Below are 24,010 nucleotides of genomic sequence, written 5' to 3'. Positions count from 1 at the left end.
CCCCAGCACCAGTGTTCCTTCTCTAAAAATGTACCATTGTTTCCATAATTGGCACACCTCTGGCACACAGCTAAGCCCCTTGGCGGTCCTCAAAAACTTGTAGCCCTTCAAAGAAACATTTGTTGCAGACGGATAAGATGAAAAAAAAAGTCAGATTCCTTCTCAAAATCAAAAAAGGAATCTCGTTCTGAGCCCCCAACGCCGCCCCTGCAGGTTAAGCACATGTTCAAAAAACCAGCCTCCGCTCCGTTGACGGCTGCACCGTCGACGATATTCCGGTCGACGGCTCAGGCGTCGACAATAACATCAACCATTGTCACTATTTCTGTGTGTCAGCAGCATCAACCGAGTCATTGTCGACGGTCTTTTCATCTTTGTCAACGATACATTCCATTTCGTCACACCTTGTCAACAATCATCCAGTCGTCGATACTCTGATCGCCGAACGATCTGTCGACGACTTCAGAGATGACGCTTCTGCCGTCGACAGCACCTCCATCAATGACACTCCGATGAACAACTTGTCAACGCCACCACCGTCGACGACTACGATTCACCTCTCATCAAATATAGAAATACAGACAAGACGGTGGAGACCATCAACATTGCCTCTTTTCCTGTCGATGGAATATACAGGACTTAAAAAGCTTTCAAAAACCTTATTTGATGCCATCCATCACATCTCCGAGTAAAGTTTCTAAACCGTTACCATCCCACCTTTAGGATGAGGATGATGCGGAGGAAGATGGGCTATATGAAGTGGCTAGAAGCCCTTTGCAACTGTATGTCAAATGTCAGGAATATGCTGACGATAACTCACATTATGACCAACAGTAGTATGACCAATCATCCCATCCACAACAGGTAATGGTGTGTCTACCTTCCAACTTGGTGTCAGATCTACATGTTATGTTGACAGACTACAGGGAGCGCTTCCCACCAGTATCTGCATCTGTACAGCAACCACAAATTTCCACAATCCCAGCAACCCCTCAACAACTTCAACAGCCTCAGATATATCCTCCGCCTCAATGATGAGGTTCCCCTCAGGCGGTACCTACACAAAACCAAACTTCTTCAGTCTAAGAAGGGGAAGAGGGTTAGATCCACACCCATCAAGATGAATGGGATGAATATATCATACCAGAGACTGCTTCTCCCATGCCTCCTATTTAGAATCTCCTCCTGAGGATATAGGGGGTTTTCACAACCTACTGGAAAGGGCAGCCACACGCTTTGACTTACCGATGCCGGCAGCACAGCAGGATTGTTTCCTGTACGATTTTGAAGAGCCCAACAGAAAACCAGTCAGGGCTATCCCAATCATTTACCATTTTTGGAGCTAAGGGTTGAAAATTATGCGTAACCCTGCAACAGTAGTGGCGATGTTAACTAAGCTTGATAAAAAAGTACAAAGCCACAGATGACGCTCCTGCATGTCTAATGGGTTATCCAAGGCCAGACTCTGTTATCTCACTAGCAGCACAATGGCGCTGTAGAAACCCTTCCACACCTTTATCCACACTGCCAGATAAAGAAGGAAGGCGCCTCAATAACATTGGTAAACGCTTTCCCTCAATGTCTGCCATTGTAGTACAAGCTGCAAATTCCTCTGGCGCTACTTGCAAGATATGATAGGCAGCTATGGTCGGACATTGCTCATTATTTCTAAGAGCTTCCAGAGAGCATCAGGGGAGAAGCCAAAAAGGTACTATTGGAAGAGCAACATTCTTCTGCAGAAATAATTAACTGCGCGCTTGACATCTCTGCCATGGGTTTTAGGCAATTAGCTGGGGCAGCAGTATTAAGGCGTCAAGATGGGCTTAAGGCCACTAACTTCTGACCCAAGGTTCAGAAGAAAATTTTAGATCTTCCCTATGATGTAGAAGGACTGTTCGTAAAGCAAATTCCTGACGTTCTTCAAGCTGGAAAATCAGACACGGATGCAGCCAGATCGCTAGGCACTCTACAGTATAGGATGCCTTTTTGTGGCGCTAGGGGAAGAGGGCAGCCTTCATTTCTTGAAGGATACCAACAGTATAGGTATCCAACATAATCCACTAACATCCACATCGCCAGGCCACAATATCTACAAAGGCAACCACCTTTGGTGGCATACAGCAGACCTCCTCAAAGAGGAAGGCCCGGAAGACAGGGCAAGGAAGCCTGTCATAGGCAATGAATGAGTTTAAGCGCTGGCTACCTCTCCCTCTTCACAATCAAGACGTCAAGGAACACTGAAAGACCACCTCCATCGTTGGCGTCAAATAACCAAGGACCAATGGGTACTAGATATAATACAATTTGGCCACCTCCTAGAGTTTATACAAATACCCCCATTGCCAACACCTTATCTGGTGCAACAAAAACACATGTGTTTGCTCAACTTAGAAGCAGAGATCATGTTACGGAAAGGGGAAATAGAAGTCGTAACCTTTTCCCAAAGGGGGAAAGGTTTGTACTGCTTCTGCTTGATTCGAAAAAAGTCTTGTTTATGGAGACCGATCCTAGACTTAAGACAGCTCAACAAGTACCTGAAGAAGCAAATATTCCGCATGGTCACATTGCAGGGCATCTTGCAGCTTCTCAACAGAGAGGACTACATGGCCTCCCTAGATCTTCAAGATGCCTACTTTCATATTCCCTTCACCCAAAACAAAGAAGGTTCTTGAGATTCATGGTAGCCGGCAAGCATTTTCAATTCAAGGTCCTTCCCTTTGGGCTCAAGTCTGCGCTCCAGATTTTTACCAAATGTCTAGCTCCAGTCGTAGTTTACCCCAGACGCAAATGACACCAAGTTTTCCCATACTTAGATGACTGGTTTGTAAAAGCTGACAATGTCCAGTCAGCACACAGATCCATCAGAGTGACCTTGCATCTTTTCAAGGACTTGGGCCTCACTCTCAATCAAAGGAAATCAGTACTCCAGCCATCGAGAAAGCTAACCTTCCTGGGGGCTGTATTAGATATGGAGCAAACCAAAGCATACCCAACATTGGACACACAAGAAAAGATAATCTCCCTAGCGAAACGAATACAAAGAAGAAAGTCTCGTTCAGCTTGACAATACAAATCTTTGATAGGAATGATGTAATCTTGTATTAATCTGATTCCCTACTGTCACCTTCATATGCGCCCACTACAAAAGTAGCTACACAAACAATGGAAACAGACGCAAGGGTCCTTCGAAGATATAATCCAGGTAACTCCACTCATGATAGCTTCTCGATTGGTGGATGGTACGTGCACATGTCTTGGGAGGTCTACACTTCTTAGCTCAAATTCCCCTGTTAACCATAACAATGGATGCGTCAGTGGACGGATGTGGGGGCTCTCTCTCACAGCACTCTTCATATCAATACCCTCAAACTGAGAGCAGCACATTTGGCGTTACAAGCCTTCCTTCCAAGAATTTGCGGGTCGGCAGTGTCTGTCAAATGGACAATACATCGACAGTGCACTACATCAACAAGAAGGAAGGAACTCGCTCACATCTGTTGTCGCTGGAAGCACAAACCATATGGAGTTGGTGCATTCAACATTGGGTGCACTTAAAGGCAGAACATATCCTAGGCCATCAAAATGGCATTGCAGATTCTCTAAGCAGACTGACAGCATCTAGTCACGAATGGGAATTGGACCAGAACACACTGGACAAAATATTCTTCCAGTGGGGAAAACCGAACTTGGATATCTTTGCGACCTCTCAGAATGCCAAATGCAGGTTTTACGCAAGTTGGCATCACCAACAGGTTTTGTCGTGGGATGCCTTTTTGATTGCCTGATCAGGAATCTATGCTTCCACCATTTCCTCTCCTCCAGGGAGTGATCAGCAAGATCAAATCAGAATCCTGCCAGATAATACTAATAGATCCTGCGTTGCCACGCCAACATTGATACACAGAGTTACTACTAATGTCTCTATGTCCATCCATCAAGATGTCGCCGGTTCCATCGTTGCTGACCATGAAGCATGGCCAAGTGAGACATTCGGATCCCAAATCTCTGAGTTTATCTGAATGGTTCCTGAGTTCAATGAATTCGGCCATTTAAACATCCCTAACGATTGCAAGGAAATCCTGGCCAAGCCGCGAGCAGAAAGCGCAAATAAGACGTACCACCTAAAGTGGAAACAATTCTGTTTGTGGTGCAGGTCTGCTGATATGCATCCTCTCTGGAAGAGATCTTACCTTACCTATTTCAACTAGCACACTCAGGATTGGCACATGCATCTGTTAAAGTTCATCTGGCAGCCATTTCTCGGTTTAGGAGAATGTCCGATAAACCATCTCTTTGCTCTCAGAGGCTCATAAAACAATTCTTAAAATGACTTTTTAGGTCCTTTCCTCAAGTCAAAGCCCATCCTCTGGCATGGTAACTTAGCATGGTTCTTGGCCAGTTGATGAAGGAATCGTTTGAGCCCATACATAGTGTGGATATCAAATATCTTACATGGAGGATAGCACTCCTATTTGCGCTTACGTCTGCACATAGGGTGAGTGAAATCCAGGCATTCACAATACAGGAATCCTTTTTGCAATTCAAAGAGGACAGCGTTATTATACGCACCAATCCTAAATTCATCTCTAAGGTCCCCTCAAACTTTCATCTTAACGAACCTGTAGTGCTGAGGGCATTCTTTCCAAGACCTCAAACAGCAGTAGAGGTCTTGCTAGATCTGAAGAGATGCTTCAAATTTTATTTGGACAGAACGAAAGCTTTTTAGAAAGACTTACCAGCTTTTCATAGTTTTTAGTGACCCTAGAAAAGGGTTCCCAGTAACTAAACAGACTATTTCTTGATGGATTACAAATGCAATTGTTCATTGCCATCAGAAAGCGGGTCTACCTCTGGATATTAAGGTGTACGTACATTCAACCAGAGCCATTTCCACATCCTGTGCATTGTTTTCAGGATATCATTGCTGGACATGTGACGAGCTGCAACGTGGAAGACGGCACATACCTTAACAAGACACTAATGCCTTGGTACAAAACCGCTCAGGGATGCAGCAGTTGGACTGGCAGTGCTCCGACATTGTTCCAATGAAGTTGAGCCATTTGTTGTTCCTACCATCCGCTTTTGCTGTTTAAATGCACATTTTCAGTAATTTTACAAGTCTGCTTTTATCATATTTTAAAGGCCTAAAGCATAACCTGTAAGAAGTGATGATACCGTCTTACAAATAGCAGAATTTCTATATTTCTAATAACAGAAAATGTGCTAATTACTGCTTGTTATTCTGATTCAAGCATGTGAATCTATGAAAGTTCCAATACTGGAGTAAGAAATAAGTTACCTGTAGCTGTAGTTCTCCAATATTGGAAACTTTCATAGATTCACATGCGGCCCACCTGCTTCCCCTCGGGAGCTCACCTTCATTTTCTCAGTTTTATGTTTCCAACAGCACTAATGCTCGGAAAAGATGAGGGAATACAGCTTCCCACAGGAGGGTTCTAGAGGGTGGTGTAACCTGACTGGTGGATTCTGGAGTGTGGTGCATTATACAAAATGACTGTGATATGTTACTCAGCTAAAGGCCTAATGCCTGTAATGTATATGTACGTTAGAGCATTGCTTTTGTATAACACCAGGGACTCCCATCTCGACGACCGGAAAGGATTCAAGCATGTGAGTCTATGAAAGTTTCCAGTACTGGAGAACTACAATTACAGTAAGTAGCTTATGTCTTTGCTAATAATCTAATTAGCATGTGAGCAGATGACTCTGCAAAAGCAATTGTTGACATGTGCTATTGTCAACAATTGTTGTGTGGCTTTGTACAATTAGTTATTGAGCTTGTTCACACCACTACACATACCCTCAATCTGATAGTGTTGCTGATTCCCATTTACCATCTGGCTGACAGCCAGCCTTTCCCTGGACTGATCTTGAATTCAGCGTTCTCACTTTGCTCATGTCTCATTTTTTTCAGGTTCTGGACAAGCTGCAGGGACTTTCGAAGGAGAACAACTGCCTTTATCACCAGTGGGGGGTGAAAAAGGAGTTGCTGGAAAGAGTTTACCTAGAGCAGATCTTCTATCGAGATGCTGATAACATGGAGAAGATCTTGAACTCTCAGGAGGTGAGTGAACACCAAACTATCTCTGTGAGAAATTGAGTTATTGGTTGACTGGGGTGTGAGCCCTGGTTAAGCAGCAGCCAAAGGTCTTGTCAGGGTAAGGACCAAGTAACCTGTGCTAACTCTCTGGTAGCTTGACACAGATCAGTCAGGCTTAACCTGAAGTCAATGTGTAAAGTATTTGTGCAACATTTCAAGCAGTAAAACAGTGAAGACACCACATAGAAAGGATCCCACACCAGGTTAGAAAACTAGAACTTGATTTAATAAATAAAACAAGACCAAAATGAAAAAAATCTAATCCGTAGAACTTGAGTTATGAATTTTTAAAGAACAAACTATGGAATAGTGCTTAGAAGCAAAAAACATCAACCGGAACAATCTGGTCATGTCGGGCCAGGACGTCACAAATTGAGGCTGACCACAAAGGAGCACTGGCCAGCTACAGGTACCCAGTGAGGCCTGTTGAACAAAGTTCCCTCAATCCTGGTTGCAGAGCTTTGCACCGCTCCGCGGCAAAGATGTATCGCACATCCGATGCAGTGTGTTGGTTCCGAGATGCGGCAAGGCTGTGGTACCAGGTCCTATTGCATTGTTGGCGAGGATCCTGTCAACGGAACTTGCAACGCTAAGGCTGGTGTCGTGAATGCATTGCTCAGCTGAGGTGATGAGTCAGATCCCATGCGCAGTGAAATTAAGATGTAGACCTTCAATGTCATCAGCAAGGCTGCTGTTGATAAGGGATGTGAGGACCTCCTCCAGGGAAGCGTTGTGCAGTAGTGGTTTCAAAGGTGATGCATTGAACTCAAGATGCGGGGTTCAGCAGCAATGCCAGTCTTCTACGCTGGGTCTAATCAATGCAGCAATGGCAATGTGTCGGGTTTGCTTGAGGATGCGCCGCTCAGCTGATGAAATACATTTGTTCTTCTTGGAGATGAAATGAAAACTAGAAAACTAGACTGAGAGTGCTCTAGTACCCTCGGGTGTCTAGGCACTATGGCCCTGGAAACAGATCACAGTCCTAAACAGACAACTTCAGCAATGACAGAAGAACAACAGCTCTTACTGTTGAAAAGCCAGGTTTTGAGAGCTTTCGGGAAAAAGAACAGTTCCGTTTTTTTCTTAAGATGTGGGGGCATTGAGTTCAATACTTAGCAGTAAAAGTGATGAAGCTCCTACTGCCTCACCCCAGTTAGATCTTTTTACTAGCTTACAAGCTGGCAATGATCTAATTGATCTACCGGGGGTGTACCATTGGAAGCGTTGTTTGAAATACTTGTTCTCCACATTGTGTAGTGACTTAAAGACGATGCATAGGGCCTTGAAATCTGTTTGCTTTTTAATGAGCAGCCAGTGTAACTGGGAAGGGCCCTGGAAACAGATTGTAACTTGTGAATTCCCAAGAGTAGTTGTGCCACAGAATTTTCAGTTCTTGTAGGCAACTTCTCTTGATGTTAGTAAACAAGGCATTACCACAATCTATTTTGAAAGTAGTAGGAGTGGAAACTACATTTTTCCAAAGATCGCCCGGGATGAACAGGAGAATTTTCCTTAGTGTTTTAAGCATGAAGAAAGACGAAGAAGTGATAGTAGTGATATGCCCATCAAAATAAAAATTACTATTAAAGAGAACCCCTAGGTTTTAAGCCTTTGAGACAGAGGAGCGGAGCACCCAAATATCCTGTGACCACCACCTTGGAGACCAAAAAGACGTATTCCTGCCAAACACTTGCACCTCGGTTTTTCCTGCGTTCAGTTTGAGTTAGTTAAGGGACATCCAGCTGCCAAGCTGCAGCATGCTGTAATGGAATCTTGAGGCAGTGTCATCAGGATTACTGACCACTGACACCACAGTCTGGGTGTCATCGGCATAGGACACTACTGCAAAGCCAAAAGATTCAATCAAATCAGCCAAGGGGTCACATAAAGATTGAAGAGAAAAGGGCTCAGTGAAGAGCCCTGCAGGACTCCACATGGTAAAGAAAAAGAAGGAGAGTTGAAGTCATCCAGGGTGACAAACTGTTCTTGGTCTGAGAGGGATTTCAGAAACTGGAGAGCCCTACCCCTGATAATTATAAAGACAGACAGACAATAAGTAGGCCTGATTGACCGTGTAGAATGCTGCATCTAGGGCTTGTGTAATTTCTTAAGAGGCAGTATTAAGGGCCAATTTGATGCTATGCTGGCTTCTGAAACCAAATTGGTATCATCCACAAGACCACTGTTGCTGATGAAAGCAGTGAGTTCAGTAGTAATGGTCTTCTATACAATCTATGCAAGAAAGGAAGGCGAGAGAAGGGTTGGTGGTAATTATTAGGACTGTTGGCATCCAAGGTAGGTTTCTTTGAAAGAGGGAGGATGGAGGTTCTTTTCCACTCTTTCGGAAAGTAGCCGGTCTCAAGCATCCGATTAAAGATGTATGTTAGATACTTGGATACAGTTTCAGGAGCAATGTGAAGAACTCTGGAGGGTCAAGGGTAAAGTGGAGAACCTGGCTTGACCTGACTTAGTAAAGACTGAACAAATGCTATGGATAAAGAGGAAAAGAAGGTCAAAACAGCATTTTATGATGTGATAATCACTTCGGGCATGCTAGAGAGAGACTGTACTATTATCTTGCTATGCCATGTTATTGGAAGGAATGATTGCATTTGATTCCTGCGCAGCTCAGCTGTCTAGTTCTTCTAGAGGAGAGGTGAATGAAGAGCTGGAAGATAAGTTGTAGATAACCACAATCTTAGTCTTAAAGAACGAGGCAAGGGAGTTACAGAACACTTGGTCAGAGGTGTTGTTTTTGGGATCAGGACCTTAGTTAGTTGTTTTACCACATCGTAAATTTCCTTAGTGGACTGGAGGTCTGAATTTTAGATGTAAACTAGCTAGATTTTACTTTCACAATCAACTTGTTGTTGACAGGGATGGCCAGTTTGTACGAGTCTTTTTCTAAGGAATCGTAGTTGGTTCACAATTTCCTTTCCAATCTTTATCAGGTTTGTTTTTGTAGCCTAAGTTTGTTGTGCAACCAGGGTTCTGAGGGGGAGACTCTATGGTTTATCTATGGTTTGTTTGGGGCAAGAAGGTTAAGAGTGGTATTAATCCACAGTTAGAGGCAGTATCAAGATCCAAGCTCATCTCCAGCATAGATTGGGCTAAAGAGGTATTTAATATATCAGAGTTAATTGTATGCCAAGCACGGCAAGTCATACGAGAAGCTTGAAAGCAGCTGTTTGATTTTTTGGCAGGTAGCTTTAGATAAGACATGACCACATGATGATCAGACCAAGTCTGGAGGGGGCTTTGTGCCCAGAGTGCTTCATCCTGCCAAGGACAGAGGCAGTGGATTCTTTTCTCCACTTGTTCTGGAGGGGGCTTTGTGCCCAGAATGCTTCATCCTGCCAAGGACTGAGGTAGTGGATGTGACACTCCACTGACGGTGGTGCAACATGCAAGCTGGCCAGGCCCCTGGAACTGACCACCAGCCTCGTACGAATGACCACTGGGGATGGCAGCCATGTCTAAGGTGGTGCCACTGGCTCAGGATGTGGCGTGGCTGCTGGCGGTGCTGGCGGCCGGCTCAGTAGCGGCGATGCTTGCGGCACTCATTGTGCAGCAGTGCTGGTGGGGGTCTCACTGACCTCGGTGCTGGCGACTGTGTCATGAGCGGCGGTGCTGGTGGGGGGCTCACTGACCTTGGTGCTGGCGGCGGTGTCCTGAGCGGCGGTGCTGGTGGGGGGCTCACTGACCTTGGTGCTGGCGGCGGGGTCATGAGCGGCGGTGCTGGTGGCGGGCCCACTGACCTTGGTGCTGCTGAAGGGCACAATGTCTGCGGTGCAGGTGAAGGGCTCAGTTTCTTGGGTGCTGGCGGCGGTGCCGGTGGCGGTCTTGTCTGCCGTGCAGGTTGGCGGCGACGTTGACTTGCCTTTCTTTTTCAGGCCCTTCCCCACCTTGGATGGTGGCGCAGCTGTCTTGCCACTCCCAGCTGTTGTCCTGGCTGAGCCCTTGGTGGCAGGTGTTTTGGCCTTCTCCCTCCGGGATGTGGGCAACTTCTTCAGTTTGTCCTTGGCCTCGCTCCTTGGGACATTGGCAGCCCTGCTGCTTGGCGCACTCCAGAATCCGGTTACTGCTGGCACCACTGTGCCCGGTGATGTGGTGGCTGAGGTGCTGGGTTGGGACCTGGAAAGGCGGGCCCTAGGGGACGGAAGGGGTGGGGGAGGTGAAGGGAAGAGGTCAAGGTTTGACAGGAAAAGTTTTTAGACACACTGGGACAGGTAGATGGAGGGGGTTTGGGAGTGGAGGAAGAGGTAGTGGTTGTAGGAGGTGTTTGCTGACTTTGGGTGAAGGTGCATGGGCTGGAGGCTGTCATGAGGTAGATGGCTGTTGGGTGGGTGTGTGACTGCGTTTGTGTACTTTGGGAGGAGGGCTCACAGACACACTGGTGGAGGACTCAGGGGATGTGTGAATGGTAGTAGGGGTGGTGATTGCACGTGAGCGGTGTGTGGTGATGGGCGTGCTGGTGATGGAGGTAGTGGCTGAGGATGTAGTGCATGCAGGTGTGAGTGGAGATGTGACAGGGAGGGAGGAGGGAGACATGGAGGAGGGGGACACAGTGGAGGCTGTGGATGTTGGTATGTGTGCATGGGTATGATGCTTGTGTGAGTGCCTGTGGGATGTGTGGTGCTTATGTTTTCCAGGGCTACCCTTGTGTGTTGAGGTCTGTGCATGCTGGTCTAATGGTGTGCTTGGGATAGGCTGAGGTACTGGGGATTGGGTCTGGGGGGAGGAAGTTGGAGGGGGGAGGTTGGACACAGGGACAATGGCTGCCATCTGTGCTGAGGCCAGAGTCTGAAATGCTCGCTGTTGGGCTGCCTGGCCAGAATGAATGCCCTCCAGGTATGCATTTGTCTGTTGCAACTGCCTCTCTACACCCTGGATGGCATTCAGAATGGCAGACTGCCCAACAGTGAGGGATCTCAGGAGGTCAATAGTCTCCTCACTGAGGACAGCAGGGCTGACTGGGGCAGGGGCTGAGGTGCCTGGGGTGAAGGAGATGCCCACCCTCCTGGGTTAGCGGCCACGGGCCCACACGCTGAGGGGCTGCTGGTAGGGCGGTGCTGGTAGGGGGGGTGTCGGCTGTACCTGTAGATGCAGGGGGCACAGAGGGGCCCGCCACCGCAAGAGAGTTCCCATCAGAGGAGGAGTCGGTGACACTGGTCTCTGCTCCAGTCCCCGCCGTGAAGCTCCCCTCGCCCTCTGACCCACTGGTGAATTCTGACTCCGTAGTGTCGCCCTCCAGGACCATCTGGGATGCAGCTCCCTCCTGCTCCGGTGGCACAGCTCCTCCGCCTGATGTTGCTAATGCACACAAGATCAGGGAGACCACAAAAAGGGGGGGAAAGAAAGTAGAAAGACTTGTTCAGTACATGCAATACCGCTACAGTTGGCGGACACTACAGACACAGCAGCCCTCTACACAACGCCATGCACTAAGAGTTCCCTAGTTCCTCACAGGGACATGGGGTACATGGCCTATGCCCGATTGCTGCACACATGGACGTCACAGGAGCCTGACTAGGTGTAGATGGCTCTTGCTACTGATGAGGTTGTGGTGCCACTTAGCCTGCCTCACAAAGGGTCCTTACCTACAAGGCTCGCCCTAGCCTAGGGGAACCCGCAGCCCACCTACCACACCCAGACACCTCCAATGCGCACAGAGTCAGATAGATGTGACTGTACTCACCCCCTTGTGGCTGCTGTAATGCCCTCAAGCGCCCATCCAACTCCGGATACGCCACCCCCAGGATCAGGAATATCAGGGGGGTCATGGTGCGACGGGCACCCCTCCCACGTTGTGAGGCCATTCCCAGCTGGGCCTCCGCCGTCTTCTTGCTCCAGCGGCGAATGTCCTCCCATCTTTTACGGCAGTGGGTGCTCCGTCTGTGGTGGACCACCAGGGCCCGGACGTCCTTGGCGATGGCACGCCAAATATCCTTCTTCTGGTGGGCGCTGACCTACAGGAATAGTACAGGGGGAAAGGTACAACATTAATCGTCTGGACCGTCACAGTCATTGGCCCACGTTCCCACCCTTGCCCTGACGCACATACATTCACCGTCGGATCATGCACGCTTCATCCCCCCCACCTATCTCCCATCCACACCACTCCAAACAGGCATTGCCCATCCAGCATCCTCACAGTGTACTCACCTGTTTGTCTGGAGGACCGTAGAGTAGAGTGTACTGGGGGAGGACCCCATCCACCAGTTTATCCAACTCCTCCGATGTGAAGGCAGGGGCCCTTTCCCCAGACACATGAGCCGTCGTCGCTTCCAGACTGAGGTCACAGCAGCACTTGCTGGTCCTCTCCTGTTGAAGATCAGGTATCAAGTGAGTGAACAGAGAGAAGATGGCAGTCACGTCCGCGGCGGTGCGTACCATCACAGCCAGCGTACATCATCATTGGATCCTAGGACCTATAGGGTCCAATGTTAACCAATGCAGGATTGCGCCACGGTCTTCGACCGCCTACCGCGGCGGTGTACAACGCCAGCACAGTTACCTCATATCCCCTTGTCCCACATTACAGGTCAGGCAGCCGCCATTTCAGGGGGCCACATGGCATTATTTTTAAATGCGTCACACATATCTAGGCCTTGCATACTCACTAAGACAGGCACATAGCGGATTGCCAAATGTGTGCAATAAAGTTGTGTTGGCTGACCCTCTGCTCGCTGTTCTCATCCATAGAACACGTCCGCTGGGGCAGGGGATGAGATGGCGGCATCCTCCGGTGTACAGACCGCTGGTGGACCTGTCTACAATGGAAGAGCGACATGTAATTGTCACCTACAGACTTGATCGTGCCACAATCCAGGAACTGTGTGCCCAGTTGGAGCCAGACCTGATGTCAGCTATCCGCCATCCCACAGGAATCCCCCCTCTAGTGCAGGTCCTGTCAGTACTCCATTTCTTGGCAAGTGGGTCTTTTCAAACAACAGTGCCATAGCATCAGGGATGTCCCAGCCTATGTTCTCAAACGTGTTGTCCAGAATGTTGTCTGCCCTGCTGAAACACATGCGCAGCTATCGTTTTCCCTCAGGTGGAGGATTTGCCTACAGTGAAAGGTGACTTCTATGCCCTGGGACATATCCCCAACATCATAGGTGCCATTGATGGGACACATGTGGCCTTGGTACCCCCCGCAGGAGTGAACAGGTGTACAGAAACCGAAAGAGCTACCATTCGTTCAGATGGTGTGTTTGACCGACCAGTACATCTCCCATGTGAATGCCAAATTTCCTGGCTCAGTGCATGACGCTTACATTCTGAGGAATAGCAGCATCCCTTATGTGATGGGGCAACTCCAGAGGCACTGTGTGTGGCTATTAGGTGAGGACAAGGACCCTATATAGTGTAAATAGTTGTCTGGATCTGGGGTTGTCCCTAATGGTTAGTGTGTGTCTAACAGTTGTCCCTTGACATGTGCAGGTGACTCTGGCTACCCCAACCTGTCATGGCTACTGACCCCAGTGAGGAATCCCAGGACAGGGGCAGAGGAACGCTACAATGAGGCACATGGACGAACTAGGAGGGTTATAGAAAGGACCTTCAGCCTCCTGAAGAGCCAGGTTCCGGTGCCTCCATATGACAGGTGGTTCCCTATACTACTCACCAAAGAAGGTGTGCCAGATCATCGTGGCCTGCTGTTTGCTGCACAACTTGGCTTTGCGACACAGGTGCCTTTTCTGCAAGAGGATGGTCCAGAAGGAGGTCTTATGGCAGCTGTGGAGCCTGTCGACAGTGAAGAAGAGGAGGCAAAAGAAGAGGGCATAGACAACAGAAACACCGTGATCCAGCAATACTTTCAGTGAGACACAGGTAAGAAGACATCACTGCCTCCTACATCTGATAAAATTGTTCAACCTATCATCTGTCTGTCACATTCACCCAGTGTATGGACCCTAATTTGTCACTTTCCCTTTCGATTTCACAAATGTGGGTCCCACTGTGTGACCTCTGCTATGTTACCTCATGGACTAGAGCTATGTGACATAGGTATGTTGACAATACAATGGACATTGCTGTTTCCCTCAGTTATTGCAAATACACATTTGTGAAAGCACAGACTGACTCCAGATTGTTTTGTGATTCAAGGGTGTTTATTTAAGTGTTAAATAGTGGAGGGGGTTGTAAAATGGGCAGGGGTGATGGTGGAGGAATGTCCATGGCAGAGTCCAGTTATTTGTCTCACAGGTGCATTGTCCAAAGGGGCATAGGAAGTGGAGCTAGACAGGACATGGACAGGGTGACAAAGTGGGACAGAAGGATGACATTCAGGGTGGTCTCATTTCTTGGCGGGGGTCTTGGCATTGTTCTCTGTCTTTGTCCTGGATCTCAGGGACCGTTTGCGGGGTGGTTCCCCATCTGCAGGGGGTGGGGTGCTGGTGTTGTGGTCCTGTGGCGGTGCCTCCTGTCCACTAGGGCCGTCTGAGGTGGTGGGCAGTTCATCGTCCAGGTCAGTGTCAGGGGCCCCTTGTTGTGCCACAATGTCCCTACTGGTGTTCACAAGGTTCTTCAGCACCCCTACAATGGTGCCCAGGGTGGTGTTGATGGACCTGAGTTAGTCCCTGAACCCCAAATACTGTTCCTCCTGCAGCCGCTGGGTCTCCTGAAACTTGGCCAGTACCATTGCCATTGTCTCCTGGGAATGATGGTACGCTCCCATGATGTGGGAGAGGGCCTCGTGGAGAGTGGGTTCCCTGGGCCTGTCCTCCCCCTGTCGCACAGCATACCTCCCAGTTCCCCGGTTTTCCTGGGCCTCTGTCCCCTGAACCGTGTGCCCACTGCCCCCAGGTCTCTGCTGTTCTTGGGGTGGTGGGTTTGCCTGGGTTCCCTGTAGTGGTGGACACACTGCTGCTTGATGTGTCCTGGGGACAGAGGTATGGGCCCGCTGGGTGGGTGCTATGCTGGTGTTTCCTGAGGGGGGAGGCTCTGTAGTGGCCTGGGACTGTGTGAGGGGAACCCACTGTCCCGAGGTCCCAGATGGGCCAGGCTTGGCATCTAGATCCAGTTGGACAGAGCTGCTGTCATCACTGTGGGCCTCTTCTGTGGGGGGCGTGGACATGTCTGGAACCTCCTGTCCAGTGACGTTGGGAAGGGGTCCTACAGGGGTGTAAAGGCATGATTATTGCATCTGTGTGTGCCATGGTGTGCAATGGATGGGTGACCCTGTACCCCAGTGCTTACATTCTTGTGTAGGACCTTGTGTGATAATAGTTTAGGGGTCTATGTGGGTATCTGTAGTGGACATGCATTTGTGAGGGGTGTCCATGCTTTGTTGTTGCATGCAGGCTCAGGTGTTGGGATGTGTGGTTTGTGATAGTGGTAAATCACAAATGAGAGTACGGGGTTCTTGTAACGTAAGTAGGTCGGTAGGGTATCAATTGTGACACTAGACCACTCGTGTACCTCGACTAGAGGTGAAATGTAGGTGGCTGTAAAGTGGTGTATGGTCTGTGAGGGGGGTTTCCTTTACGGACTAGGTGGTCTCACACACTATCTAGTGTCATGCTTCATCATATGACCACCTAGCCCCACCCAGGTAGGACAGTGCCACCTGGGCGGACTCGACCTCACTGTTAAAAGAACAGGAGGGAGTGCGTAAATTAATTTAATTTCTGGAAAAGGGGATCCAGCTATGCTAGGGAAATAAAAACACCTACTCAGATACCCGGGTGAGTTTTAATAGAGGGTTCTGTGTGGCGTGATTAAAAAGGAATGGGGAACCAGTGTGAGAGCAATGACTCACAAGGTCATCTATCTAAAAGAAGTAGCCGACATGTTTCTGCTCTCGTAATTGAGCTATGGAGGGTCTCTGGGCATTCATCAGGGCGGTGGATCCCTGTTGCATATGCTTCTTAAGCGCTGCACAAATAATCACAATAGAAAAGGGGTGGAGGGAGGGCCTACCTTAACCAAGGGAAGACCTGGGGAGGACCCTAACACTCGAGGCTAGTGGCCTCTGGTATCCTGGAGAGGGAGCATCCCCTTATAGTCAGACTTGCATCAAAGGTGGGCGCTCTCTGTGCGCCCATACCGACCTCTCCTTCAGTACCGCTTGATTCAAGTCCTCCCCAGGTATTCCCTTTTAGATAGATGACCTTGTGAGTCATTGCTCTCACACTGGTTCCCCATTCCTTTTTAATCACGCCACACAGAACCCTCTATTAAAACTTACCCAGGTATCTGAGTAGGTGTTTTTATTTCCCTAGCATAGCTGGATCCCCTTTTCCAGAAATTAAATTAATTTACACACTGCCTCCTGTTCTTTTAACAGTGAGGTCGAGTCCGCCCAGGTGGCACTGTTCTACCTGGGTGGGGCTAGGTGGTCATATGATGAAGCATGACACTAGATAGTGTGTGAGACCACCAAGTCCGTAAAGGAAATCCCCCTCACAGACCATACACCACTTTACAGCTCACCTACATTTCACCTCTAGTCGAGGTACACGAATGGTCTAGTGTCACAATTGATACACTACCGACCTACTTACGTTACAAGAACCCCGTACTCTCATTTGTGATTTAGTATTGTGTTTTGGGAGTCGAGTACGGTTTGTGTTCTTCTTCTTGCTCCCATTTACTATCCCTTAGTGTAATGTTTGTGATAGTGGGACATATGTGAGTAGGGGTGAGGGCGAGAGTGGGGGTATGTGATAGCATGCAGGTAGGGTGGGGGATGAAGTAGTGAAAGATTTGACTTACCAGAGTCCATTCCTCCAGCTACTCCTGCGAGGCCCTTAGGATGCAGTATAGCCAAGACCAGCTCCCCCCAACGTGTTAGTTGTGGGGAAGGAGGTGGGGGTCCACCGCCTGTCCTCAGAACCGCAATGTGGTGTCTTGAGACCACGGAACACACCTTCCCCCGTAGGTCATTCCACCTCTTCCTGATGTCATCCCGTGTTCTTGGGTGCTGTCCCAGTGCGTTGACCCTGTCCGTGATTCTGCGCCATAGCTCCATCTTCCTAGCTATGGAGGTGTGCTGCACCTGTGATCCGAATAGCTGTGGCTCTACCCGGATGATTTCCTCCACCATGACTCTGAGCTCCTCAGAAAATTTGGGGTGTCTTTGCGGTGCCATGGGGTGGTGTGAGTGATGTGTGAGGTGGTGTGTGTTGTGATGTGTGGGGTGATGTTTAGGGGTGTGTGTTGTTTTGTGCGTGGATGTGTAGGAGTGATGGTGTTGTGTGCCTCTGTATGCTGGTGTGGTCTTTGCTTTGCTGTCTCTCTGCTTCTTCCAAATTGATTGTTGTAAGTGTTTGTGGGTAATGTGGGCGTGTGTTTTATATTGTATTGGGTGTGTGGGAGTGGTGTGTGTATTTAGAATTGTCCAATGTGGTTGTGTTTTGTAAATGTGTGTGTGTTTTGAGCGCGGCGGTGTGTACCGCCAATGGAATACCGCGGTTGAAAGACCGCCGCATGGATTCGTGGGTCGTGATAGTGTGGGCATATTCCTGTTGGCGTGACGGTGGAGGTTTTGCTATCGCCAGTTTATCACTGACCTTTGGTGTGGCGGACTTATGTGGATGTCTAGATTTTGGTGGATTCTGACCTGTGGGTCGTATTAGCTGTGGCGAGATTCCACGGCGGTGTGTTTGCGGTCTTCTGCGCGGCGGTAAGCGGGATTTACCGCCAATGTTGTAATGAGGGCCATAGTGTGCACAGAGTCCAGGGATTCCCCAAGAGGCTTGACAGAGCCAATAACAGGTAATACTAATGCTCTATTTGTGGTAGTGTGGTCGAGCAGTTAGGCTTATCAGAGGGTAGTGTTAAGCATTTGTTGTACACACACGAGCAATAGAGGAAATACACACTCAATGACTTAACTCCAGGCCAATAGGTTTTTATATAGAAAAATATATTTTTGTTACTCTATTACTAGAGCCACAAGACTCAGTTCAGAAGTAAATACTGTTGCAGGTAAGTACTTAGCATAGGCATCAATGTAACTTTGTTTCACTTTAGTCAAGTGCTATTTCAAAGTAAAAAATAGTGTGCACAGAGTCCAAGGGTTCCCCTTAGAGGTAAGATAGTGGCAGAATTAGATAATTCTAATGCTCTATTTTGTGGTAGTGTGGTCGAGCAGTAGAATTATCAGAGGGTAGTGTTAAGCATTTGTTGTACACACAGGCAATAAATGAGGAACACACACTCAAAGACTTAATCCAGGCCAATAGGTTTTTATAAAGAAAAATATATTTTCTTAGTTTATTTTAAGAACCACAGGTTCAAGATTTGAAGTAAATACATAAAATGTAAAGTTCTCCACACTGGTAAGTTAGGAACTTTGAATAAAAACAATATCATTTATAGTCATTGTTAAAATGGCAATAAGCAGGGCAACCCCAAAGTTACCACACCAGCAGCTCAGGGCCGGTCAGGTGCAGAGGTCAAAGAGGTGGCCAAAACACATAGACGCCTATGGAGAACAGGGGTGCTCCGGTTCAAGTCTGCCAGCAGGTAAGTACCTGCGTCCTCAGGGTGGAGACCAGGGGGGTTTTGTAGAGCACTGAGGGGGACACAAGTAGGCACACAAAACACACTCTCAGCGGCACAGGGGCGGCTGGGTGCAGTGTGCAAAGCAGGAGTCAGGTTTTAGATAGGATTCAATGGAGGGACCCGGGGGTCATTCTAGTGGTGGAGGCTGGCACAGGGGGGGCTTCTCGGGACAGCCACCACCTGGGCTAGGCAGAGGGTCGCCTGGGGGTCACTCCTGCACTGAGGTTCGGTTCCTTCAGGTCCTGGGGGCTGCGGGTGCAGTGCTTGGTTCAGGCGTTGGGTCCCTTGTTACAGGCAGTCGCGGTCAGGGGGAGCCTCTGGATTCTCTCTGCATGTGTCGCTGTGGGGGTCCAGAGGGGTCGTCTTGGGCTACTCGCGGGGTCGCAGTCGCCAGGGAGTCCTCCCTTTAGTGTTTGTTCTCTAGATCTAGAGCCGGGGGCGTCGGGTGCAGAGTGGGAAGTCTCACACTTCCGTCTGGAAACGTGAAGTCTTTAAAAGTTGCAGAAAAGTTGCAAGATTGTTTCTATTTCTTGATGAAGCCGCTGCTCACAGGAGTTTCTTGGTCCTTAGGTTCAGGGCAGTCCTCTGAGGCTTCAGAGGTCGCTGGTCCCTGTTGGGTGTGTCCCTGTTGAAGTTTTTCGAGTCAGGAGACAGGCCGGTAGGGCTGGGGCCAAAGCAGTTGTCGTCTTCAGTCGTCTCTGCAGGTTTACAGGTCAGCAGTCTTTCTTCTTAGTTCAGGTTGCAGGAATCTGATTTCCTGGGTTCTGGGGTGCCCCTAAATACTAAATTTAGGGGTGTGTTTAGGTCTGGGAGGGTATTAACCAATGGCTACTGTCCTGGGGAGTGTCTACACCCTCTTTGTGCCTCCTCCCTGTGGGGAGGGGGGCACATCCCTAATCCTGTTGGGGGAATCCTCCAAAACTAAGATGAAGGATTTCTAAAGGCAGGGGTCACCTCAGCTCAGGGCACCTGAGGGGCTGTCCTAACTGGTGGGTGACTCCTCCTTGTTTTTCTAATTATCCCCTCCAGCCTTGCCGCCAAAAGTGGGGGCAGTGGCCGGAGGGGCGGGCATCTCCACTAGCTGGGATGCCCTGGGGTGCTGTAACAGAGCGGGTGAGCCTTTGAGGCTCACCGCAAGGTGTTACAGTTCCTGCAGGGGGAGGTGTGAAGCACCTCCACCCACACCCAGTGCAGGCTTTGTTCCTGGCCACAGAGTGACAAAGGCACTCTCCCCATGTGGCCAGCAACTCGTCTGGTTGTGGCAGGCTGGCAGAAACTGGTCAGCCCCCACTAGAGGTCGGGTTGGTATTCAGAGGGTCATCTCTAAGATGCCCTCTGGTTGCATGTTACAATAAATTGCACACTGGCATCAGTGTGCATTTATTGTGCTGAGAAGTTTGATACCAAACTTCCCAGATTTCGGTGTAGCCACTATGGAACTGTGGATTCATGTTTGACAAACTCCCAGACCATATACTCTTATGGCTACCCTGCACTTACAATGTCTAAGGTTTTGCTTAGACACTGTAGGGGCATAGTGCTCATGCACATATGCCCTCACCTGTGGTATAGTGCACCCTGCGTTAGGGCTGTAAGGCCTGCTAGAGGGGTGACTTACCTATGCCACAGGCAGTGTGAGGTTGGCATGGCACTCTGAGGGGAGTGCCATGTCGACTTAGTCATTTTCTCCCCACGAGCACACACAAGTTCTGAGGCAGTGTGCATGTGCTGAGTGAGGGGTCCCCAGGGTGGCATAAGACATGCTGCAGCCCTTAGAGACCTTCCCTGGCATCAGGGCCATTGGTACCAGGGGTACCAGTTACAAGGGTCTGAGTGCCAGGGCTGTGCCAATTGTGGAAGCAAAGGCATAGTTCAGGGAAAGAACACTAGTGCTGGGGCCTGTTTAACAGGGTCCCAGCCCACTTTCAATCAAAACATAGCATCATCAAAGGCAAAAAGTTAGGGTGTAACCATGCCAAGGAGGCATTTCCTTACATCAAGTAAACAATTTTTAAGAAAACAGAGCATATCTATTTTAAAAGTGGAGACTGCATTTTCAGAACAGTTCCTGGGGGAAGAAAATAAAGTACAGTTTTTGAGGTCAGTACACAACTTACAGTTCCAGTCTCCAGGTTATAGGTAGTCCACCATTGGGGGTTGAAGTCAACCCCAAAGACCCACCACCAGCAACAAGGAGCCGGCTGGGTGCAGAGGTCAAAGTTGAGCAATTTTAACGTAGGCTTCCATGGAGACAGGGGTTACTCAGGATTTGGACTGCCACCAGGTAAGTACCCGCGGCTTGGAGGGCAGACCAGGGGGGGATTAGAGGAGCACTGGAGGGGTCCCAAGTAGGCACCAATCCCACATCCTTAGCGGCACTGGGGAGGCCGGGTGCACACAGGGGGTTGGGTTTCCAATGAAACTCTATGAGGTGACCAAGGGGGTCATTCAGGCACTGCAGGTGAGGTCCAGGTGGGGTGTCTCAGACACACCACCAGTCAGACAGGGAACAGGGCCGCCTGTTGATCGTTGCTGCACCAGGTGTCGATTTCTCCAAGGTCTGGGGGCTGCGGGTGCAGTGGGTCCTTTGGCGTCGGTTATCCTTGTCCAGGTCAGTCGCGGTCAGGGGGGTCCTCGCGATTCCCTCTGCAGGCGTTATTGTGGAGGGGTGGAGAGGTCAACCCAGGGTGGGTACTTGGTCACCGTTGCCTGGCGCCCTCTCTGGTCGGCTGGGCCTCTTGGACTCGCGCTGTGGACATCAGGTGCAGAGTGGTTAGGACTCACGCTTCTGGAGTGAGGTGGGAGTCCTTCAGAAGAGGTTTCTTCTGTTCTTCTTTGGACAGGGCCTCTGTCCACAGGAGTTCGTGATCCTCTGTGATGCAGGCAGTCCTCTGGAGGTTTTCAGAGGTTGCTGGACCTACAGGACGCGTTGTCTTTCTTCTGCAGGTCCTTTGAAGCAGAAGACAGGCCGGTAGGGCTGGGACCAAGTCACTTGTGGTATCCTTTCCTTCTCTGCTGGGGTTTCAGCTAAGCAGTCCTTCTTCTTCTTGTGAGGGCATCAGGAATCTGACTATCTTGGTTCAGGGAGCCCTTAAATACAAGATTTAAGGGTGTTTTTAGGGGTCAGAGGGCAGTAGCCAATCCTTCCTGTGCCCACTCCCTTTGAGGAAGAGGCACATTCCTAGCCCTATTGGTCCCTGTCCTCCAAACCAAGATGGAGTATTCTTCAAGGAGGGGGTCACTTCAGCTCTGGACACCTTAGGGGTTGTCCTGGCTGAGGTGGTGACTCCTCCTTATTTTTCCTAATTATCCCTCTAGACTTGCCGCCAAAAGTGGGGCTTTGTCCGGGGGCTGGGCATCTCCACTATCTGGAGTGTCCTGGGGCATTGTAACACGAAGCCTGAGCCTTCGAGGCTCACTGCTAGGTGTTACAGTTCCTGCAGGGTGGAGGTGTGAAGCCTCCACCCAGTGGAGGCTTTGTTTCTGGCCACAGAGAGCACAAACGCTCTTACTCCAGGGGGCCAGAAACTCATCTGCTAGTGGCGGGCTGGCACAGACCAATCAGTCCTACACTACAGGGTTGGGTAAAATACATCTCTAAGATGCACTCTGTGTGCATTTTTTTTCAGAAGTCCAACACTGGCATCAGTGTGGGTTTGTAATTCTGAGAAGTTTGATACCAAACTTCCCAGTTTTCAGTGTAGCCATTATGGAACTGTGGAGTTCATTTTAACAAACTCCCAGACCATATACGTAATATGGCCAAACTGTACTTACAATGTCTAAGAATTGACCTAGACACTGTAGGGGCATATATCTCATGCAGCTATGCCCTCACCAGTGGTATAGTGCACCCTGCCTTAGGGCTTTAATGTCTGCTAGAGGGGTGACTTACCTATGCCACAAGCAGTGTTTTGTGTGCATGGAACCTGAAGGGGATGCCATGTCGACTTTGCCTTTTTCTCCCCTGCAACACACACAATCTGCAATGGCAGTGTGCATGTGTTACATGAGGGGTCCCTTAGGGTGGCACAACACATGCTGAAGCCCTTAGGGACCTTCCTTGGTCACAGGACACTTAGTACCACTGGTACCTTTCACAAGGGACTGATCTGTGTGCCAGGGGTGTGTCAATTGTGGAAACAATGGTACATTTTTAGTGAAAGAACACTGGTGTTGGGGTCTGGTTAGCAAGGTCCCATAACACTCTCAGTCAAATCAGCATCAATATCAGGCGAAGAGTGGGGGGTAACTGCAACAAGAGCCATTTTCCTACATTCGTCCCCTCATTCTAGTCCAGTTGGCGGCAGGATTCACCATCACCTGCCCCACTGGGAATCCATCACTACGGACAGGTCGGTTTTGCAGATTGTTCGAAGGGGCTACTCCCTCCCCCTTGAATGTGCCCCACCAGCCATGCCTTCATCATTCAGTTATTTACCGGAGGATCATTTTGGCACTTCTCCACCAGGAAGTCGCTGCTCTTTTGACCAAGGGAGCCACAGAGAGTGTCCCTGCGCCAGAAGTAGGTCATAGTTGTCATTCACGCTATTTTCTAGGCCCAAAAAAGATAAGGGCTTACATCCTATCGTAGACCTTCAGTCCCCCAATCTCGGTGGGTCGCAAATAGCCCTACCTTGTTAATATTAATGAGGTAGGTCGCAATTTGAGACCCACTGGGAATCGCAAAATCACTGGGATGGTGGCCTGCTGGGTTCAGCAGACCACCATGTCTGTGAGTGCTTATAAATAAAGCAATCTTTTTTTTTTTTTTTTTAAACACAGCCCATTTTCCTTAAAGTAACTGTCACAAAACAATCATACATACCATTCAGATTCGGTATTGCGAAGGGACGTCCTGAACACACCCCTTCCTAATAACGAATCGCAAAACCCAAATTGCGATTCGATTGCAATTTGTGCTTTGTACATCCCAAAAAGCATTTTTCTAGTCGCAAATGGGCATATTCGGCGATTCTGCTCATTTGTGACTATAAAAATGCTTTGTATGTGTGGCTCTTTGTTCTCAGAAGATGTAATTATGGAAATCAACACCTTGAATTAAGAATTTGGTGATTATTTGACACAGGGATGTCGTTTGAACTAGCACACTGTTTCAATAGGCAATTTTTATAAGTGGCTTCATTTTTTGAGTGCGGAAAATAGTCACAGAAGAAACTGACATCCGCTCATCGAAGAGGGGGTTATATGGAATCTGCTGATGTCACATCCGGTGGGCGACGTCGATATGGAGTTGCACGACGCCCTCTTCCAACTTGAAGAAGTGATATGGAGAAAGGTTTCGGGATCCAGGCTCGTTCCTGGGAAGGATTTTAAAGTAAGAAATCTGCAGCTAGATCCTCTGTCTGCCAG

The 24,010-nt window shown here is 49.0% G+C and overlaps 1 protein-coding gene across 1 annotated transcript in view; it reads left to right on the top strand.

The window, feature by feature from the left end:
• Nucleotides 1-24,010, top strand: part of SPTBN5 (spectrin beta, non-erythrocytic 5) — a 1,780,873-nt gene that overhangs the window by 928,707 nt on the left and 828,156 nt on the right. The window contains exon 36 of the mRNA XM_069208774.1: nucleotides 5,936-6,085. Within this exon, the coding sequence (XP_069064875.1) occupies nucleotides 5,936-6,085 (150 nt within the window). The remainder of the gene's footprint in view (nucleotides 1-5,935; nucleotides 6,086-24,010) is intronic.

The sequence above is a fragment of the Pleurodeles waltl genome, chromosome 9 (genome assembly GCF_031143425.1).
Source record: "Pleurodeles waltl isolate 20211129_DDA chromosome 9, aPleWal1.hap1.20221129, whole genome shotgun sequence".
Taxonomy (NCBI): domain Eukaryota; kingdom Metazoa; phylum Chordata; class Amphibia; order Caudata; family Salamandridae; genus Pleurodeles; species Pleurodeles waltl.
This window is presented reverse-complemented; position numbering and strand designations above follow the sequence as displayed.